The 12,389-nt window shown below is 44.8% G+C and overlaps 1 protein-coding gene across 4 annotated transcripts in view; it reads left to right on the top strand.

The window, feature by feature from the left end:
- The first annotated feature begins 1,607 nt into the window (after positions 1–1,607).
- LOC138372376 (tripartite motif-containing protein 5-like) overlaps positions 1,608–12,389 on the top strand; it is a 60,341-nt gene continuing 49,559 nt past the window's right edge. Inside the window, exons 1-2 of one of the 4 annotated variants that reach the window (XM_069337677.1) lie at positions 1,608–1,922; positions 7,587–7,657. Coding sequence is in view for 3 of the 4 variants with exons in the window: in XM_069337674.1 (XP_069193775.1) it covers positions 7,652–7,657 (6 nt within the window). In the remaining variant the exon portion in view is untranslated. The remainder of the gene's footprint in view (positions 1,923–7,586; positions 7,658–12,389) is intronic. The other 3 variants (XM_069337674.1, XM_069337676.1, XM_069337675.1) reach the window with 3 other exon arrangements.

Raw genomic sequence — 12,389 nt, 5'->3', positions numbered from 1 at the left:
AGTGATTGTTACCTATCCACCATTGCGTACTGGATGGGGGGCGGTGTGTAGGATAAACATTTCAATTGTGACACTAGCTCTCCACATTTGTCAGTTACTTAAATTAGAAACTGTAATTGTGGTCGGTCCCGAGCCCATTGTTGATGTGACGATGTGCATTGAATTTTGTAACCTAGCTCATCAAGATTGTAACTTGCTTAGCTAAATGAATTTTGGGGCTCAGTTCCTGAGCCTATTATATTAACCCATTATGTAACATTCTCCACTAATGCCCACAGGATGGGTATTGGGTGCAAAATAAATGAACTAAACTAAAGCCATTTACATGTAAAAAATCTTGTTCCTAAATGCAAACTCTGATCTGACATTTTTCTTTGACAGATGTTATAGAACTCACTATCACCATACCAGAAATAAATCTCTTTGATATCCCCAGAATCAAACTAACTCTGTATAAACACTCTACGCAAATAAAGGGACATAGTCTATGAACTCACTCCCTAATGAATTAAAAAGCTGTCCATCCTACCGCTTATTCAAAAGTACCACCAAAAAGTACCTAATTTCATCTTCATAGTTTTCTACCTAGTGCTTCACACTCGCATTGTATCTTGTGCTGCCCCAAAATATGTGTCTAAGCCATATAACTTCACCGTTGTATCTTGTGCTGCCCCAAAATATGTGTCTAAGCCATATAACTTCACCGTTGTATCTTGTGCTGCCCCAAAATATGTGTCTAAGCCATAAAACTTCACCGTTGTATCTTGCCATCATCTTATCATGGTTGTTATGTTAAACGCAAATTTTACTACAATATACCTAGAAATAATCTTCAAATTTTACTAAAATGTACCTACTAATTTTCTTCAAATTTCCTTACAATGTAACTATTAACTTTTCTCAATTTAGCTACAATTTACCTACTTAAAATTATCTGTTAGATTAAGGACCTGCCTGAGACGCTATGCGTGTTAGTGGCTTTACAAGAATGTAAAAACATCAATGTTATGTACTCTCGTAAACCTATTGTACCTTCTTGTATATATATAAATAAATAAACAAACTCCTGTGTATATAAATAAAGACAATTAAAAAGTCAGTTTCGGGAAAGATCAGTAACCAAAGAAAATGTACGGAGCAAGATGGCGGGCAAGCGAGCTAGTGACGTCATCACAACAAAAGCAAGCTGCTACACGATGTGTAGACGACCCGTGAGATAATACTGCCACGCCTCAACTGATAACAATGTCGCCACTTGATCACCACCAACAACAAGATAACAACTCAGATAAGAAGAACTGCAGCTACCATCAAGAAGAAGATAACACTGCCGCTCCTCACTTTCTTAGAGACGGTCTCCTGTGACCACACAACCCGTTCTCGCAAATTCGTAAAGTCAATATTGACTTATTAACTACGTGCCTAGGTGATATACTAAACATAATAGATACCCCTAAAAAGATTCATAGAAAACACCGACCTTACCTAACCTTGTTAGTATCTTACGATAAGCATCTTATTGCTTCGTAATTACAATTATTACTTAACCTATACCTATTATAGGTTAGGTAATAATTGTAATTACAAAGCTATAAGATGCTTATCTTAAGATACTAACAAGGTTAGGTAAGGTCGGTGTTTTCTATGAATCTTTTTACGGGTATCTATTATGTTAAGTATGTCACCTATGCACATATTTAATAAGTCAATATTGACTTATTAAATTTGCGAGAACGGGTTGAACCACAATACCCGCCAAATTGTCCCTCCCACAGTACTCTCAGGACACTTATGGCAGTGTAAGTGTGTGGTGAGGCCACACCACTGAAGACATTGAGGATATACCACGAGGGAGAGACAAAACTGTTGAAGGTCACTGGCTCCACCTGACCACCTTGTTCCTCGCACTCTCATAATCCTCCGTAAGTACTGGAGTACTTTCTGCTCCACCATTGTCTTACATAGGCCTACACACCCCATAGTTTGGGGTGTGGACATGGGTGTATGGAACTGCTGGGTTGTAGACTAAGGCCTGTGGAATTGTTGGGGGTGTGGACATGGGCCTTTGGAATTGTTCGGGTGAATCATATGTTCAGGTGTGGATATAGGCCTTTTGAATTGTTTGGTTGGGGACTGGTATTGTTGGGGTGTGCACCCAGGCCTATGGAATTGTTCAGTGTGGACATAGGCCTCGATAATTTTTGGGGTGTGGACATATGCCTTTGGAATTGTTAGGGATGAATTATATGCCTATGCCATTGTTGGGGTGTGAATATTAGCCTATAGAATAATAATACTAATAATGTTTATTCAAAATAATGTGTGTGAACAAAGAACGTAAGAATAATGTACAATTGGAAGGACAGGAGTTACACTTACTACTTATAATGAAGCCACTATCACACAAAGCATTTTGGGCAAAACTTAAAATAATATAGGATTTTGTTTAACTAATTAGATGTGAGGGGGGGGGGGTATATACCCACACGTTATATATAACGTGTGTGTGTGTGTAGTGTAATACCAGCAAAAACTGCATATTGAGAGAAGAATTCTTGCTGAGTAAGGTGACGTTGTTTGCTTGCTTGTGTGCTGACACTAAGCTGTTTGGACACCATACCAGCTTAGTGGTTCATTATGGTGAAAGTTTGAAGTCAAAGTGAAAGCAACATGTGAGTCATAAGCACTCACCCACTACGTTACTGTAAGTAACATGTGAGTCATAAACACTCACCCACCACGTTACTGTAAGCAACATGTGAGTCATAAACACTCACCCACCACGTTACTGTAAGTAACATGTGAGTCATAAAAAATCACCCACCACGTTACTGTAAGTAACATGTGAGTCATAAACACTCACCCACCACGTTACTGTAAGTAACATGTGAGTCATAAACACTCACCCACCACGTTACTGTAAGCAACATGTGAGTCATAAACACTCACCCACCACGTTACTGTAAGTAACATGTGAGTCATAAACACTCACCCACCACGTTACTGTAAGTAACATGTAAGTCATAAACACTCACCCACCACGTTACTGTAAGTAACATGTAAGTCATAAACACTCACCCACCATTACACTGTAAGCAACAAATGGTATTTGTGGAGACTGAAAGATGTAGCTGCGGACTTGATCCTCCCATTAACTCTTCGACACATCAGTGAAAAAGAGGGAGTTGCCAAAGGAATGGAAGACAACCAGTGTAGTGCCAATGTGCCGGAATGAAAGGACACAGGAGCCACTAAACTACACAGTAGCTTCATTATCGACCATTCTCAGTTAGGCGCTAGAGAAGCTTGCAAGGAAACGTCTCTTAGAACACTAAAAAATTAAGATTTCTCTCAAAGCACCAGCATGGATTCAGTTAAACAAGATAATGTCCTACGTGTTTGTGTTTTGTTTAAATATAAATGATAAAACTAAGGGAAGAAGCGTGTTTATGACTCACATGTTGCTTACAGTAACGTTGTGGGTGAGTGTTTATGACAGGGAAAGTTGTTTATTTTTCAACTCTACACTTTCCTTGTAGCTGCCTGTATTTTCATTGATAGCCAGCCTGCGGTCTATCCCCGTGCCCATAACGTTTGTACGTTCACTGTGCTTGCTGCCGTCTTTGGCACCATGTCCTGGGCTGGCATTCGGGCACGGGGCTTTTGGCGGTCGTACAGGGCCATGGCTGCTCGTTACCTCGTGCACCTCCCTGGGCCTAGTCAGGCCTGTGTCATTTAGGTCGGCGGTTGCAGCAAGTTGTCTTGACTTCGAGTTGTGGAGTGAGCAACGACTGCCTCCCGGGTAAGTTCCTACGTTCTTCCTCTGTGGGTAGTTTAGCTCTGGGGAGCCGAAGGGGGTCCCCCCAGAAAACCAGCTTTGAATGTAATGAAACGCCATTTTCTGGGTGAGACCCGGAGGCTGCCCGGCATCCCTCCCTTCCCCCGGTCGGCGTTTTTTTCGTGTGTTTGACATCCAGCTCAAAACTGACAGGTCGATAGCCGGCGTGAGGGGTCTGGGGCTCCCCCCTTCCCCCTCCCGGGGACGGGGGAGCTGTGTAACAGCGGCTCGGAGACGTGTGACGTCATGATCGTTTGTTCGTTTCTTTGTGGGGAGTTCTATCCACTTGTTCGGCTTTTGGTAGCAATAATTTCACCAGAATAGGGGTTTGTTTTGGGATGCTTACCTTTCTGGGTGCCTGACCGGGTCGATGGCAGACATAGAATGCTTCCAACCCACGGGGGTTTCTATAGGGCATTGCTCCCCTTGCCTCTCTGAGGGGCCAGGTTCTGGTTCGTGGTCCCCAGTAGACCCACAGAACTCCATACACATGATTGATGCCAATGTCTGACATTAGCATGTCAGCCTAGTAAGCTCCGGGGAGCCTCCGGGTATCACCCAGAAAATGGCGTTTCATTACATTCAACGCCGTTTTTATTGGGGGGGGGACGGATTAATTAAACTTACATTATTTCTTATGGCAAAATTTGTTTTGTTGCCGAATTTTTGTTGACACCGAGTCTCTGGGAATGGATTACGATCGTAAATGAAGGTAACACTGTATTTGAATTATTCATGTAGTAAACATTATATTCCACAATATGCCATGTTTAATACTATAGAACATTTATTTAGCGTACAAAGGGACTTATGGCAAGCAGGTGTTTTTTGTGTATGTTAATTATGTTAATTATGTTATTATGTTACTGTGTATGTAAATTGTCAGATAGTTTGTTCCTCGCCCTGCCCTAGTTACTCTGTATTATTATAATGATATTAATAACTATATTATTATAATAATAATTATAATACGACTTGTTGTAATTAATAATTATTACTCTTCCTTCTGCTGGGTCATGAAGGAAGGTAGCCTCGGTGAAAGGTGGCTGTGATGAACCCATAGGTGCAGGGTTGGACATCCTCCACCTGGGGCTCAGGGAGCCCAAGCTCTGCTTCAGGAGGCTGGGGTCGTTCTTGCCCCTTGCTGGGCTGGTTCTTCTCCGACCCCGGCGGTCTCCGGGTCTGGAATCCCTGTGCCCTCTTTTACCAACCTTGAGGTTAACTCCGGAGTTGGAGTCTCTCGTTCTGACAGTTCATGCGACGGCGCTGGAACCAATCGTATTGGCGTTTGCCTTTCCATTGGAGACTTTCGGCGCCTGCTGCTTGGATAAGTTTCTCCAGCATATCAACCTACTCAGGCTTTGCACCCTGGAGAGGCCACTCCAGACCGACAAGCAGAGCACAACTCAATAGTCTCCTGAGACTGATGGATGCCTACTATTATGTAAATTATGTTGTGTAAATGATGTAAATTATGAATGAATGAATGATGACATAAAATGTTTCAAACATTTCATTAATCATAGAGTTGCTACATTCTGTTTTCTAGTTTATTCTTTATATGCTTTTGTCTTTCATATTTGTTTTATTATACATTTAAATAGATGTTTATACACTCATAAATACACATTTACACCAGTAAATTACATTTTTAAATGTTAAATTTGTCGATGTTTAACATTTAAAAGATTTGGTATATCCAACTTTCTGATATAAAGGAAATGTTTGAAATTATATGGAGCGAGAGAGAATGTATGAGAGTCACTCCAGGAATATTCAAGCTAACGTATGTTAGTGTATTATTGGTAGGTAAAATGCATTTGAATTTCCAAGTGGTCAATGAATCACATTACAAGAGTCTTCTCTATACCTTATTTGTTAGGTTTATTCTATTTAAATTTGTGATTTCAGTATGTAAATTTTGGTGTTTTTCCGTCTACTGTAGAGTTAGCCACATTTTCTCATTACAGAATCCTATATATTTTCTCATCAGATGTTTAATTATGAATACCTGAATGTCTTATAAGAAATAACTGACACTGGATACCTAACTTGTGATCGCGCTTCCCTCCGTTAATTACACCTCTGCCTCTTGCACACTATTACGTGGGTTCTCAATGGTTAAAATAATCTGGCATTATTATGAGTGTTTTCACATGGAAAGATCAGAAACCTTTCATTCAGTGAGTGTGGCCTGAGTAGGCTTGGCTGATTTATATAAAGTATTTCTTGACAAGAGGTTTAATAATATAGTGTATGTATGCCTTGTTTTGGACTTGAAATGAAGTATTAGAATAGTTGTAGGCAAGGTTAGTTATTAGTGCTAAATATGTAAAAATGACCTGAATATGCTTGATAGAGGTCATATATCCTGGATAATATATTATATATACTGTATGAACTCGATTATCCAGACTATATGGGAAGGACCCCTATCCAGTTAAGCCCGACATCCGTATTAGCCGAGTTTTACCGGGGAAGAAAAAAATTAACATTCACAATCTTTATGTATCACAGCCAACGTAATTTGATTTTCCACACACACTATAATTAGTGTGTGGTGCTGGGTGGGTGGTGAGCTGGGTGGGTAGCTGCCTGGCAGGAAGGTGGGCAGGGCAAGTGGGCGGGCAGATGGGTGGGTGAGCGGGTGGGCTGGATGGCTGGAGGGAAAGTGGGCTGGATGAACGGATGGCAGGAAGATGGGTTTGATGGTGGACAGGTGGGTGGATGAGCAGATTTGCAGGTGGATGAACACCCACTCCAGCCTCCCTGCTTGCCCACCCACCCATAGCCTGACTCCCTCCTTCCCTCCATGCCAGACAGGGTCCCTCCTTGCCCTCCTTACCCTCCTTGCCCTTCTTACTCCTGCCACCCTCCTTACTCCTGCCCACCCTCCTTACTCCTGCCCACCCTCCTTACTCCTGCCCACCCTCCTTACTCCTGCCCACCCTCCTTACTCCTGCCCACCCTCCTTACTCCTGCCCACCTCCTTACTCCTGCCCACCCTCCTTACTCCTGCCCACCATCCTTACTCCTGCCCACCTCCTTACTCCTGCCCACCCTCCTTACTCTGCCCACCTCCTTACTCCTGCCCACCCTCCTTACTCCTGCCCACCCTCCTTACTCCTGCCCACCCTCCTTACTCCTGCCCACCCTCCTTACTCCTGCCCACCTCCTTACTCCTGCCCACCATCCTTACTCCTGCCCACCCTCCTTACTCCTGCCCACCATCCTTACTCCTGCCCACCCCTTATCCTGCCCACCCCCCCCCCACCCCCCCCCCCCCCTCCTGCCCACCCTCCTTACTCCTGCCCACCCTCCTTACTCCTGCCCACCCTCCTTACTCCTGCCCACCATCCTTACTCCTGCCCACCCTCCTTACTCCTGCCCACCATCCTTACTCCTGCCCACCATCCTTACTCCTGCCCACCCTCCTTACTCCTGCCCACCCTCCTTACTCCTGCCCACCCTCCTTACTCCTGCCCACCATCCTTACTCCTGCCCACCCTCCTTACTCCTGCCCACCATCCTTACTCCTGCCCACCCTCCTTACTCCTGCCCACCCTCCTTACTCCTGCCCACCCTCCTTACTCCTACCTGCTCTCCTTAAACTTGTTCACACTCCCAACTTCTGCTCAAAGTACGATATCTAAATTTTTTTATTTAATTTTCCTAAACATTTATTATTTTTTTGTGGTAATAATTTTAGTTCTAGAAATCTTATATTTGTTTTATTTTCCCCCAACAGGTAATACTGCTTCCAGTCTCTGCTCGGCTACCCAGGACGATAGCAAACACAACTTCTGCCCATTAATGATGGTAAGGACAATTTTATTCTTACTGTACTACCAGTGTGTGTGTGTATCATGTTGATGTATTAACTAGTGAGGGTGAGCGATATTGATATTATTAACTAGTAATAATGAGTGTATTAATCATGATGTTGTTATTAACTAGTGACTGTGAGTGTATTAATCGTGATTTTGTCATTACCTAGTGATGGTGAGTGTATTAACACTCAGAACTGCACATTGCACCTTAACCCTTTAACAGCGCAAATTGTATATATACAATTTGGTCTAACTGCCTGCACACCGCACACTGTATATATACTGCCTGCACACCACACACTATATATACTGCCTGCACACCACACACTGTATATATACTGCCTGCACACCGCACACTGTATATATACTGCCTGCACACCGCACACTGTATATATACTGCCTGCACACCACACACTATATATACTGCCTGCACACCACACACTATATATATACTGCCTGCACACCACACACTATATATACTGCCTGCACACCACACACTGTATATATACTGCCTGCACACCGCACACTGTATATATACTGCCTGCACACCGCACACTGTATATATACTGCCTGCACACCGCACACTGTATATATACTGCCTGCACACCACACACTGTATATATACTGCCAGCACACCACACACTGTATATATACTGCCTGCACACCGCACACTGTATATATACTGCCTGCACACCACACACTGTATATATACTGCCTGCACACCACACACTGTATATATACTGCCTGCACACCACACACTGTATATATACTGCCTGCACACCGCACACTGTATATATACTGCCTGCACACCACACACTGTATATATACTGCCTGCACACCGCACACTGTATATATACTGCCTGCACACCACACACTGTATATATACTGCCTGCACACCACACACTGTATATATACTGCCTGCACACCACACACTGTATATATACTGCCTGCACACCACACACTGTATATATACTGCCAGCACACCACACACTGTATATATACTGCCAGCACACCACACACTGTATATATACTGCCTGCACACCACACACTGTATATATACTGCCTGCACACCACACACTGTATATATACTGCCTGCACACCACACACTGTATATATACTGCCAGCACACCACACACTGTATATATACTGCCAGCACACCACACACTGTATATATACTGCCTGCACACCGCACACTGTATATATACTGCCAGCACACCGCACACTGTATATATACTTATAAAGTACCGCGTGAGATTTAAAAGTCCCGCGGCTACATGGGGTCCACATCAGCTTCCTCAAGGTTCTAGTAAACAGACGAAATTTAAAAGAAAATCGTGGGCAACATTGCCGGGTGTGAGAGCCTCAGTACTGAGTGAGCAACGAAGGCTGGTGCACGCAGCATGAGCTAACAGCACTGCAGTTCAGCTTGTGACCACAGCATCACCTAAAAATGTCCAAATACATGTCTAACTACTATTATTTATTGATGATAGTATTCGTTACCGTGGTTCGTTATAGTAAACACAAATGTAGATACAGTACTTATAAATAACGTGTGCATATAGTGTGATAACAGCAAATATATTTTTGTAGTGTTTAACCACTGAACTGTGCAACGTGCCTTGAGGCGCTCGACGGTGGTTGTGCAACGTGCCTTGAGGCGCTCGACGGGTGGTTGTGCAACGTGCCTTGAGGCGCTCGACGGGTGGTTGTGCAACGTGCCTTGAGGCGCTCGACGGGTGGTTGTGCAACGTGCCTTGAGGCGCTCGACGGGTGGTTGTGCAACGTGCCTTGAGGCGCTCGACGGGTGGTTGTGCAACGTGCCTTGAGGCGCTCGACGGGTGGTTGTGCAACGTGCCTTGAGGCGCTCGACGGGTGGTTGTGTAACGTGCCTTGAGGCGCTCGACGGGTGGTGTTAATGGGCCTCAGGGACCTCATATGTATAGCGTATGATTCAAAGCTGGCGAGAGGTGACGCGGGTACGAAATGGATGCCTGAGGCCTCCAGTGATCGTCCACCATTTTAAATTCCCTGCATGCCCCAGGGCCGTGCGGAGCCTCAGTTTCAAGGCAGCAACCATGTCTGACGCATTGTCTATGAGCTCCCGGTCCACGGTCAGCTGCGGTCCAGCAAAACGACTCCAAAAGCAAAACCACTGGTGTACTTGTGTGGGAGGATTGTGAGACTTTTGTCCATAAATTTCAACATTTGATGATAACGATGCTGGTGAGACATCTTTATTCCTCTATACAGGTGATGATAAGGCTTAAATAAATTATTTTATGGAATATTTTGATCAGTAATTCATGGACCATCTCGTTGCAGAGACGAACAGATACACTTACGGCCTCATTGACTCTGGCATTTTACCTGCCTCTCGCATGACACCTTGGAAAGACACGACCAATGAGGAAATGCAAGTGTTTTTAGCATTCTGCATGATAATGAGGCATTCAGATGAACACATAATGCAGATTATTGGAGTAAAGAAGACAGCCTTGTTCCATCTCCCGTGTTCAACAGGTACATGTCACGTGATAGGTTCGTGTTGCTTCTCATGTGCCTGCACTTTAAGAACAATGATATTGAAGATAGACGCGACTGACTGTGGAAAGTGCGGAAGATATTTAGTGATATGAGAGGAAAGTTCCGTGGACAGGATCAGTTGTGGATATTCTGTCTAGGTACAGAAAGTTGTACCAGGACAGAATATCGTGATTGATGAATCGCTAGTCCTCTTCAAGGGACGACTGGCGTTCAAGCAGTACAGTCCATTTAAGCGGCATCGGTTTGGCCTCAAGTTTTCGTGCTATGTGACTGCGAAACTGGTATTGTCATGTTCATGATACTGTATTCAGGTACTGACGTTGACATACTAGGTCAAGATATTCACGGATTTTCAGGCACGTCACAGGGTTTTCACGTGTCATGAAAACACTTATGGAACCATTGCTGAACCAGGGGGCATATCCTGTTCCCTGACAACTACTATACCAGCCCCTTGCTAACCAGACTCCTCCTTGATCACAACACCGGCGTATATGACACTGTCAAGGCCTTCAGGACGGAAATGCCAGTGTTTAACATTGGTATTGCAGTGGGTGATTGCCAGCTGCGACAGTGTGAAAAAATGTTATCAGTGTGCTGGAGAGACAGACGCGAGGTAAATATGTTGACCACTATTCACACCGGTTCCATGTTGGACAGTGGCAAAGTGCACTTTGCAACACGGTTCCCAATATATAAACCTGATTGTGTCATTGACTACAACATAAACATGCGGCTAGTTGATTAATGTGACATGATGCTCGGTGCCCTTAAGTGCCTCACAATTATGTGAAGTGGACCAAGAATTTTTGTTTTTCCCTCATTGATGTTGCAGTGCTCAACTGTTTCAACATGTATCTCGTGAAGTAAGGCAAGAGACCCCCATTACGTACATTCAGTGTTGCTCTAGTGTCCCAACCTCTCGTAAAGTATGGGTGAAGGGCTGTGTTGCCACATGTGGGGTGCCAGCAACAATGCCTCACGCAGTTCCTGACAGACTCAGGAGTAATGAGCACCTTGCTGTACTCAAGCTGGGTTATATGCCAGGCACAGGCTAACGGGACAAGGGTAAACGTGCTTGCGAAGTTTGCAAGAACACACAACGTAGGGTACACAAGTGAAGATGCATCTGCACTTGGTGCTTTGAGTGCAAACTTCCCCTATGCCCCGTTGACTGCTTCACTGATTATCACACTCGTGGAGTTCCAAGTGTATTGATAGGGGATGTATATAGTGTGTGATAGTGTACAGTCGGTTGCTGTGTCTCTGGCTTCCTCTTGGGGTTTTCGGGATTTGGTGGATGGCGCCTTCCCCTTCCCTTGCTCGATGTGTTCACGGATGCCTCGTCTCTTGACTTGGGCTTAGTGACCAGCGCTCACCAGGCCACGTATCATTCCTCTATCCACGGAGTGGACAGTTGATAACAGCTGCTTCTATTTTCTTTGTCGGACATTCGGGCGCCCAGAGGTGGACCTCTTCGCGTCGACGTGATCTCGGCATCTCCCATTATCTGTGGCGCTGTTCCCCCTCGCGGGGAACAGCGCCACTGAACAGCGCCTTACGAGGCTATCGCGGTGGACGCTTTCCGGCAGGACTTGTTGAGGTGGAGGTCCTAATTCCTTTCTTTCCCAGTCCAGCTGCTGCTCCGTGTTCTGACTCGACCTTAATCCTATCAGCGGAGAGGGAATCTCCTGGCCCCATGGTGGCCGGCCCAGCCTTGGTTTCAGGTGCTGCTTGCTTGGTGCCTGAACCCGGGAGTCTTTCCGTGACTCCGCCTCTTTCAGCAAGTTTGGCCGGTAAGGTACCTCGTTGGTTCGTTGTGCTCTTCCGCTCTTCGCGTGTGGGTTTTTTTACATGGGTGTGTCGCCCTTTGTATGGTGATCAGGGGACTTTTTAATGTTGTCCCACCTGCAGTCTTCATTTCAGCGATGGTATGAAGTCTCCTGGCAGTCTGTCTGCAATTTCCTTTCCCTTCATAAGGTGTTGTTGGTGTCTGTCAATTTATTTTGTCTTTTTTCTCTCTTGGCTCTCTCTGGACTGGTATCTAATATCGCATGTTTTCACTTCTTATTGTGCGGCATTGGCAGAGCCGCTCTAGCTTGCTTTTGAGGTGCTTGTCACTTCTGCTCCTTTCTGCAAGCTCTCTCGAGCATTTTTTCACCTCTGACCTGCTC

The sequence above is a fragment of the Procambarus clarkii genome, chromosome 38 (genome assembly GCF_040958095.1).
Source record: "Procambarus clarkii isolate CNS0578487 chromosome 38, FALCON_Pclarkii_2.0, whole genome shotgun sequence".
NCBI lineage: Eukaryota > Metazoa > Arthropoda > Malacostraca > Decapoda > Cambaridae > Procambarus > Procambarus clarkii.
The sequence above is the reverse complement of the archived record's forward strand: the minus strand, read 5'-3'. Positions and strand labels throughout refer to the sequence as shown.